The following is a 10,264-nucleotide window of genomic DNA, read 5'->3' as shown; positions in this document are numbered from 1 at the left end:
TGAAAAAGGGAACAAACGAATGGAAGGGAACAATCTAAAATTATAAAACTTAAAAAAATTTCCAAGAAAATGCAGGTCTCAGAAATCATTATTTTTGAAGCCAATTCAAGTTGATATCTTCCTTAGCCACCATTACTTTTAAACCAGAGAAACATTCCTTGATTGGCTCCCATAATTTGGCCCTCTCTTCATCACATACCACAAGCTTCAACTGCTTGAGATCAACAGCTGATGGTGGCAACTGCTTACGCAATTTCAAGCACTTTTTCATGTGTAACTCTTCCAAATTATGCAACTCACCAATGTGTTTTGGCAACTCGATAATGCTTAGGCAGTCAGATATGTATGTCAAGAATGCTAACTTATGGAACTTCTGATTGACTTTGGCAACTTTGACAATTCGGACAAACCTAAATCTTAGCACTTGCAAGTTCACCAAGTTCCAATTCCTTCGGGCAATGCAGACAACTTATCAATTGGTGATGCTGAGTTTTTCTAGGAAAGAACCTCACACAACCATGTAGGCAATTCTACCAGATCATTGCAATAGTCAATGTTTATCTCCATTAGACTTGGCAATGAATCTAAACCTGATAGTAGAATTCCCAAAAGCTTGACCAATATTACACATAAATAGGGATATTTTCTTCACACTTGTCAATGTACAGGGCATTGCAAGGAATGAATTGAAACCTTCTCTAATCTAATTCTTTAGATTCGGAGAGACTTGAGTAGCTTAAAAATGCTTAATTCAACAGGAAAGAACCATAATTAGTGAAATTATGACCTTCAGTTCAACCATTTTCTCCAGAAACTCAGGTAAGGTGTAATTCCTTGATTGAAAATTCAGAACTAAAGCCTTAACTTTGGGTCTCGAAGTTGCACCAACTGATGAAAACGATTTATCTGCAAAAACAGATAATATGGTGTAAAGATACTCATTTGTAGGTTACCTAACAGTGTGCATGTCTGTGTGTTTTAGTTCAAAGAAAAATGAACTAACCAGTTGAGATAGATAATAAGCGTGCATTGATGATGTTGCTCCTGTTCCATCACATTGTAGTTCGTTTCCAATTATGTTCAAAATCCAGTCTTTCCCTTTCTGTTATTGGCTCCTCTCTGAAATGGATAGCTAGGTCTCTAAGAACATCATTTGTGTGACAAAGTCTTCATTGTAGTAGCTGCTGAGCGCACTCACGTCTTTGCCTGTGATGGCCAAATATAAGATAGAAAGATAAATTCTTCAATCCTCACATAAAAAAAATAGTATTCCATGACAATCAAACACAAAATCATGAAAATAACACAATCAGTTTCTATCCGCCATAATTGAATCATATGGTTATAGACAAGCATCAAAAAGAATAGACTAATAGAAGTTAGAATCACCCCCTTTTCTCAAAGTAACATAAGTTTCCTTCTAACTCTTTTAGTAATCACCTTTAGCATTATTTGTATAAAAAATCCTACATTGGCCCCCGACATGTCAAAGAAGCTATAATAATGTATCATCATTGTGATCAGAAGACATAATGCAATATTTTGGGCCTTTGGTCATGTATAGAGTTATATCATATCAAAACTAGCAACTATGAAAAATTTATCCTACAAGTAAATCACACTTCAGAAATCAAAAGTCTGAACAAACCTTGTCATTACAAGACTAAACAAATTCCTTGTGGTGAGTTTATGCAAAATGGCAGTAACATGGACATCATTTTGGTTTGGTTCGTGTATTGCTGTCCACAGATCAATAAGGGCAGTAGCAGGAATTCTTTTGTCTTCAGGAAATGAACCTAGGTCCATGAAATACTTTTTGAGGATGCCCTTTTCGTCAGAAAATTCTAGTCTTTTTATGAGATGATCAAGCACATCCTGATCAGACTTAAAAATAGAATGACCATCATCAGACCATGTCATCAATGTACTTCTCCAACCGCTACAGGCTGCCCACAGAGTGAACCACCAATCACTTTAAGGGCTATTGGCAGCCCCCCACAGCCTCTTACTATCTGCATTTGAAGGAACCAAATTAAATCAGTAATTGTGTATTGGTTACAAGGATAATATTGGCCAAGATTTTAGTTATCTAAACCACACTCTGTTCTAAATATGAAAACGTGGTTTGTATGACATTTTTGTTCTTTCCCTTGTCTTCACTCAAGTTCTAGGGAAAATTGGTTTGTCGGAAACAATTTGAACAAGCTTAAATGCATGTGCAAGGATGAAAGCATGGTTTTGGCAGGTATATATGGTATAATGTACTCATCAACACAAAAATAGAATTTATATGATTTTATCTTTGGTCATATGCATACCGTGCCCAAAAGGCAAAAGTTCAAGCAAAATTAAGCATATTTCATATATATATATATATATATAAGCCCCAGATTGAAAAAGTACCTTTTCGATTTTTTCTTTAGAAAAGTAAGAGCTCATTTCTTTGAATGATGCTGAGCGGCAGAAAAGACTCATTGCATCTTCATGATCTAATGGCTTTAATTTATATGTAGACTTATATTTTGGAAATGCAGTTCTTGAAGTCACCACAATTTTGTAATCTGGAATATTAAACTTGAACTTGTCGATTGTGTATTCTGATTCAGGCCAGACATCATCCAAGATCATCAATATAGGATTTGAATCATTTGATGCAATTTGATTCAAATGTTCCCCCAGCAGGTCGATTGCGTCTTTATCATCTTGAAACTCGTATTCACGAATAAATAGATTTTGTACAGCGACCTTTAGGTTGGGCTGTTTTGAAACTCTAATAAAAAATATATTGTCACCGTATATGCCTATCCAAACACAACATAGTCAGAAAGCTGCCACCCAGGCACATTTCATGTCTGCTAACATTATACGTCTACATACGTAATGGTGAAGTGAAATGAACAGAATTCCCAAACCAAGCAATAGGGAAGAAGCAAAAGCAATTTTCTAGGAAACTACACCAATTATATATAAAGATAAAGAATTCCAGCCCCATTTTTTTTCCTTAAATTTTTTTATCACTACTATTTTTAAGGGCAGTAATTCCAAAGAAAGAAGCACTACTGTAACTATATAAAAGACTAATGAAACAAAAGTATGAACATAAATAGCAACCATATCTTATCTTATGAGCTTCTCAAAAAAAAAAAAAAAAGAAGCATGGTTTTAAAAATCGGTAGGGTCAAAGAATCGATTTTGGCCCTAATTTCCAATTTTACCCGGTTATTGACCAGTTTTAAGTGTTTTTACTGCTAAATTGATGCCTGGTTTCCCTTTGAATCAGCCAGTCAGGTTTGATTTTTAAAACTATGCTTATGAGATTTATTTGTTTCAAAATGTAGCTCAAATCACATTTGTCCCAACTATAGTTAAATATAGGCTAAAATGCATATTAAACTCTCTAAGTTTGACTAAAATTCATTTCAGTTTTCTATCTTTATTTTTGTTCAATTGAGTCCTCAAAGTTTCAAATTTCTTCAATTCAAGTTTTCCGTCCAATTTCATTAAAAATTTGCCATTAAAAAAGTATTTTCTCACATGAAAAAAATCTATAAAATTAATAAAAATGTTTTACTGATTTTTTATGTTAGAATTTTTTTTGTTAGTTAATTGCATACTTAACAACATTTTTTTAATGGAACTAGACAAAAATCATAAATTGAATAAATTTGAAACTTAGAGGATTCAATTTAACAAAAATAAAGTTAGAGGCCTGAAATGAATTTCAGTCAAACCTAAAGTGTCCAATTTGCATTTTAGCCTTAAATATATATAATAATCAAGCAATAGTACATTTCAGCATTCATCAATGAAATTCTCTATCTATTTTTTTTTAGAACAATCTAATTGTTTGCTTTTACTAAAACATCTCCACATACTATTATAATGACAAAATTTGGCTACAAACTTGGTTATTGCTTAAGACTATAATTTCCTTTAAAAAAAATTAACATTGGTACATATGTTGAAAGTATAACCATTGGATTGCATATTATTTACACTCTTAAGACACATGTCAAATTTTGTGCAATTCAGATGCTATTTACTATATGATTTATAAAATTATTTTTTATACATATTTTGAAATTAAAAAACTTGCAATTTAAAAATTAATTAATGATATAGTTATTGATTTTTTATTTTTTATTTTCTGAAAAATTTGCAAGCATGTAGAATATACAAAGAAAATGCAATCCAATAGTCGATTTTTCAAAATTCACATTCAATAAAAAAATATATATTAAGTGAGTCAAGTTCATACCCAAACTTCCTTCTCAAAAAAAAAAGTTCATACCCAAACTTTGTCCATTGCAATAAGAAATTGTCAACTATATTTCCTAAAGAGCAATACTACAAACAAAATATTTTCACAATTGGTCAAAAAGGCTTATCATTTTTATCACTCTTATTATGTAGCAACCAATCACAAATATATATATATATATATATAAAGGTAGATTTTTTTTTTTTAATGACAGTTGCCTACAAACTATTTTGTAGGCTATGACTACAAACTCCCACTAAAAGTTAACATAGTTACATATTTTAACTCCAAATTGCATATTTTTATATTCTTAACATACATATTAAATTTGAAATTTAGTTCAAATAAGTTATTATTTGACCTATAAATTTATTTTTCATGTATAATTTCGGACTAAAAAATTCAAAATTTTAATATTTAATTAATAATTTAGATAATAATTTTTTATAAAATATAATAAGAAAATACAATTTAACCACTAAAGTTCACTTCTTATTTGTTCTTATTTTTACTTGCAAACAGGTTTAAGGTGTCTTCTCAAAAAATAAATAAATAAATTTAAGGCGAGAAAGGTACCTTTAATTTCGTCATCCCAACAAAGCATTTGGACCAAAGTGGTCTTCCCGCAACCTCCCAGCGCAGTCAACAGAAGCACCTGCTCCTCTTTCTTCTTCAGCTCCATCTTCAACTCCTCCAAAGGCAAACCCAACCCAAAAATGTTATCCTGGGCCTGGGGTCTAGGCACTGCACACGACAATGTCCGAGCCCCAAACTTCCTCTTCACGTCAGAATTGTCAAAACGCTCCAAAACGCGATCCACCTTGGCCGTAGTCTCCAACGCAATGCTTGTGTTCTGATCCAGTTTGGCCGAAGTCTCCAACACAATGCTCGTGTTCTGATCCACCTTGGCCGAAGTCCCCAACGCAATGTTTGTGTTCTGATCCACCTTGGCCGAAGTCTCCAACGCAACGCTTGTGTTCTGATTCAGCTTGTTCAAAGTCTCCAACCCAGTCCCTGCGATCTGAAATATCAAATCAACCTGACAGAACTTTTCAATGGAATCGTTCAACTCCTTAAGTTGTTTCGAATAAGAATAGGCTTTGACACAGTAGTTCAAACTCAAGCAACGCTTGGTTTTGATTTTGGAGCACTTGAGAACCAGCTTCTCGCCCTTCTTCATTTTTTCGGTCAAGCTCTTTGTTTCCTTTTCTGGGCGATCAAGAGCTAGGCTTTCTTCTTTTATTTTTTTGGCCTGTGGTGCTATACCCTCTAGCGTGGATTCTAAGCGTTTAAGAATGGATTTGAACATGATGATTTCTCCTACCACATGCTTAACTGTATCATGCAAAATAGCAAATGCCTCTCCAAAAGCTGCCCCCACAACACCCCCTGCAGCAAGATCTGCCATATCTACCAAACTATGCCAAAATTTTTTATTGAAAAAAAAAAAATAAATAAGGACACCAATATATCTTTGCTTGGATGAATTAGATTTTCATTCAAACAAATGAAAGTACAGAGAAAACGATCAAGAGGCCGCTGGACATTCTTGTATGTGTTCTGCCCTCAGCTTTAATTGATGCAAAACATTCTGAGAAATAGAAGAATTTGTAATGCTTCTTGTGCCTCTGTTCTGGGTGGGAATAAGTTGACTATTTGGCTTCCGAGTCTACTCTAGTCCTCTAATATGATTAACAACTAAGCAAAAGGAATTAAGGTGTATTTTCTTGGGAAAGTGAATGGAAGTTTCTTTTTTTTCTTTTTCTTTTTTTTTCCTTAGAGAACGCCATACATATGGACACTTTGTTGTTCAGTAACCTCGTGTGGGGCATAGGGAAGGGAACGTCAAACAAAGCCGAAGGCTAGGCCATTAAGGCCAGCTTACAGGGCAGTTGGATGGAGGGCGACAGTAGTGCGCAGCCCAGCCCAAAAAGCACGGCAAAATATTATGAAGTGAGCGGGATAGACCTTAACATCAAGATTCAAGAATAATGATCCTAGGCCTAAATGGTTCCAAAAGAAGTGAGGGAAAGAAAAGAAATATTATGAACAAGGCTTAATGAAGTTGAAGTTGAAGTTGGACTCTGCAGTGTAAACAATGTCACACTAACAATGACCCCACCATCCTAGAAACAATGTCATTACCAAAAATATAGGAATCTTAAATGTCAAAATATATTTTTAGTCCCTCAAATTATGTAGTTCTGACCCTTGATCCACATTGAATGTTCAAATAGCGTTGAAAATACTATGAACGTTTAGATCCCCAATTACAAAATTACCAATTCAAGCTTTATATCAAACAATGTATGTGTGGAAAATGATAACAAGCTTATAACAGAATTGATAAACAATTTAAATCATAAATAATCACAATCACAGTAGTAATTAAATGGTAAAGATAAAGGGAAGAGAGATGCAAACATAAGGACAACACGCGATGTGTTATTGAAAAGGAAACCGACGCCCTCGGCGTAAAACCTCTCCACTGCCCTCGAAACCGTCAATAATCCACTAAAAAATGTAGTTGAGATAAATGAACAGTAATAGACCCTCCAAGCCTAATCTACCCAGGTACCTGAGCCCTCCAAGTTTCTTGCTTCAACGAGGTTGCGCCGAACTTTTTTCTTTTCTAGCTTACCGGATTCCGCTATAACCCATAGCATCAACTAATAACCATTGGTCCCTTCCAAATTGCTTCTCTTAGCACCAAAAGACCTTCTCACAGACGTGGGTGTGGTGAGAAAATAATTTGGTCAAGAACCTCTCAAGGATGTATTAATGGAGAGGAATAGAGTAGAAGAATTTGAAGAGTCTTTTAGTGAAGATTGTGGATGAGGCAATCTTATTTTTCCCACAAAATTATCTCTGGAAACTCTCTACATTTCGTGGATATAAAGGTCTATATATAGTGGTGTGTGTTTAGAATATGAAGAGTCATTTTTTCCCAAACAAGGCTGGTTGGCGACTTGGCCTCACGACTTGTCCAAGTCATGAGTTCAAGTCGCGAGATAATGGCCTGGCCAGCCTGGGACTTTTGTCCTGTAGTGCGACAGTTGGCGTGACCCTTCACCTCCCTACATGCTTCTCACGTGCACAGCAATTGGCGGCTTGCAAGCCGCGAGTCCTAGCTGTGAGTCCTTGCTTTTTGGCACAAAGTTGAGTAATTCTTCACACTCTCTTCACACACTACCTTTACATGAAACCCACCTAAATACAGGGTTACAAAGTGCTAAATTACAAGCAAATTGACACGAAATAAAGCCAACAAGATAGTTGATGAATTTCAACCTTACATACATCGCATGCTATAGTTTTTCTTGAATAATCACATGCCACACCGCAAAACATAAAGAAATTGAGCTGGGCCTGGGAAAGAAATTCATAGCAGGTACTTGAAGCTAAAAAATAAATTTAGGAAATAAAAAAGGATTACAATTCGAAACTGTCTCAAATATGAGTTTGTATAGAGTAGAGCCACTGAGGGTTTTTTTTTTAAATGACACGTCACTGAAAATAGGCCATTTTGTTTCTCTATTAACCTGTGTATATAAGAAAATTAAGGAAACCATATGGAAAAACTAATAGAATTTATTTTTTAAACCTTATGGTAAAAAAACCTCTCATAAAAAACAACAAGGTCTAATAAAAGCACTCAATGCATAGACTTTAAGGGCCGACACTGTATTATGGCCAAACTTAAAACTTTGGCAAGGACCGAGGGTTAGAATAGTTTTGAAATTAACCAAACAACAAACTCTTGAATGGATAAGCTCACAAAGATCACTACACATCGTCAAAATAACCAGGGTGGACTCAATGGAGTTTAAGGTCTAAAATAATATCTAGTTCTATATTTTACTTATTTTATGTAATATATATATATATATATATATATTTATATAAAAGATAGAATTTCTACTCTATCCTAATCTAATTACAAAGTGAATTGTTACATGTGTGTAGTTGATATAATACCTTTTTGTTATAAATTTTAAGTGTGATTCAATTAACCAAAAAAAAAAAAAAAGTTAGTGATTGTTCAAGTATTTGAATAGTTAAGTAGATATTTAATATATTATTTATGTATAGATAAGTGTAGCTATGGTGATCAATAATTAATAAACACAATGCTAGTAGGTTGAGTTTTGTTTCATTTAGTTTAAAATATTTTTAGAGAAAACAATGACAAATAAATAGTGATAACTGCATAAAAATAAAAATTTATACAAATTTAACAAAATAAAATGGTCACACCTAGCCACATTGACAACTTGATAATAAACTATTATTTGATTAAATTCAAAATATGAAAACTTGTAAAAGAAAATTATAAAACTTGATTATTGTGTATTGTGCGTTTTTGTTTTTTTTTTTTTGTTTGATAACTTGACTATATTCAAGCGGGAATAATCTTCGTACAAAGGCTTACCGGTTTGACTCAGTAGTATAGGTATATTTCGTACCGTTAATGTCGGTGTACCGTTTCGAATTTACCGCTATTTTTTATATTTATAAATATAATAAAATATATATAAAAATAAAAGTTTACTATAAAATATTACTTCAATTTAGAACAAATTATTCATGGTGTTAGACTTTAGCATCAACTAAAAGGAAAAAAAAAAAATACAAAAAAAAACAGAAACTTAATTGTTTATTACTAAGAAAACAAATAATACAAATAAGTTACCATTCTTTCTTATAAAAATTCAAATAAATAAACTAAAATAAAGGCTTTTCTCTGTACCGACCGATATGCCCGATACCTATCGAAATGCCAGAATCAGCTAGTACAAGGCCGGTATGACTAGTATTTAAACCGGTAAGAAATGTTGGAGTTTTAGTACCGATGCACGTACCAGTACAGTACATACTGATACGGTATGATATCCTCTTCTTGTATTCATGTTCTTTATTTATTAAATTGTGTTTAATTTAAGTTTCTTAGTAACCCTCTGAAAAATTTCATCGAGCCTTCACTGCACAATGTACAATTTTCCTAGGTCAAAATGATATTCAGCTGTTTCTGAGGGCGACTTTAGCTTAGGCCACTTAGGTCATGACATAGGCACCCTATTAGAGAAAAACCCCAAATGTAGGGGATATAATTTTTTTTTCTTTTTATTAAAGAAATATATGAGGGGTATAATTTTTCCTCCAGTCTTAAGAAGACCAAAATAATTGACTGATGTTAAAGATAGTGCAAATATACATTAGTCTTACAAATTGATATGTCATTAATCACAAGAAGTAATTCAACACTCATTTATTATCTTATTCAAGTTCCACCAATAAGTGTCTTTGTAGGTCGATTAAGGTAAGGTTTGAGCTCAAATCATACTTGAACCAAGAACAAAAGACCCTTCATTGACCGAGTGCATCAACGGGTTAGATTAAGTTGGATTTTCCATGGTCGAGTTGGTTTTGGTCGAAATTGAGAGAGGTGTTTGAGATCTTTAATCAATGGTTCTTACTCAAAGATCTTATGATCTCCAGATTTGTGCAAAGTTCTCCTCAAAAATCAACCTAACTACCATTAAGTGAATTTGTCATATTAAAAATAAGAATAGTATATTTACATACCACCACACACCGTTGGTACAGTGGTCACTTTACAAGTATAAATGCTTGTGAGGTGTGGGGGGTAAGGGCCAGGGTTTTAGTCTCCAAGAGGGAACTTTACACACATATACACNTAATTATGTGAGTTTTTTTTTTTTTTAGGTTATAATATTTCTTGTGTAAATTGTGATGTGTGTTGATGTGTGCGTGTATAATATAAATATAACATAACTTTATATAATTTAATAATTAGAAAATACAAAGTGATTGTTACATGTGTGTATTGATATAAATACCTTTATTGTTATAAATTTCAGGTGTATTCAATTTAACCAAAAAAAAAAAAAAAAGTTAGTGATTGTTCAATATTTGAATAGTTAAGTAGAATTTAATATATTATTTATGTACTAGATAAGTGTAGCTATCGGAATCAATAAT

At 33.2% G+C, this 10,264-nt stretch overlaps 1 protein-coding gene across 1 annotated transcript; it reads right to left on the bottom strand.

Annotated features, from left to right (window-relative positions):
* Positions 1 to 1,338: 1,338 nt before the first annotated feature.
* On the bottom strand, positions 1,339 to 6,054 carry LOC111998123 (probable disease resistance protein At5g66900). Its single transcript, XM_065775983.1, has 3 exons — positions 4,838 to 6,054; positions 2,404 to 2,801; positions 1,339 to 2,012 (listed from the first exon to the last, which is right to left on the bottom strand). The coding sequence occupies exons 1-3, from the start codon at positions 5,667 to 5,669 to the stop codon at positions 1,920 to 1,922; spliced, it is 1,323 nt and encodes a 440-aa protein (XP_065632055.1). The 5' UTR covers positions 5,670 to 6,054; the 3' UTR covers positions 1,339 to 1,919.
* Between the last annotated feature and the right edge of the window lie 4,210 nt (positions 6,055 to 10,264).

Source organism: Quercus suber, unplaced genomic scaffold (assembly GCF_002906115.3).
Source record: "Quercus suber isolate HL8 unplaced genomic scaffold, Cork oak 2.0 scaffold_124, whole genome shotgun sequence".
Classification (NCBI taxonomy): domain Eukaryota; kingdom Viridiplantae; phylum Streptophyta; class Magnoliopsida; order Fagales; family Fagaceae; genus Quercus; species Quercus suber.
Note: the sequence above shows the minus strand (reverse complement) of the source record. Positions and strands in the feature narration are given on the sequence as shown.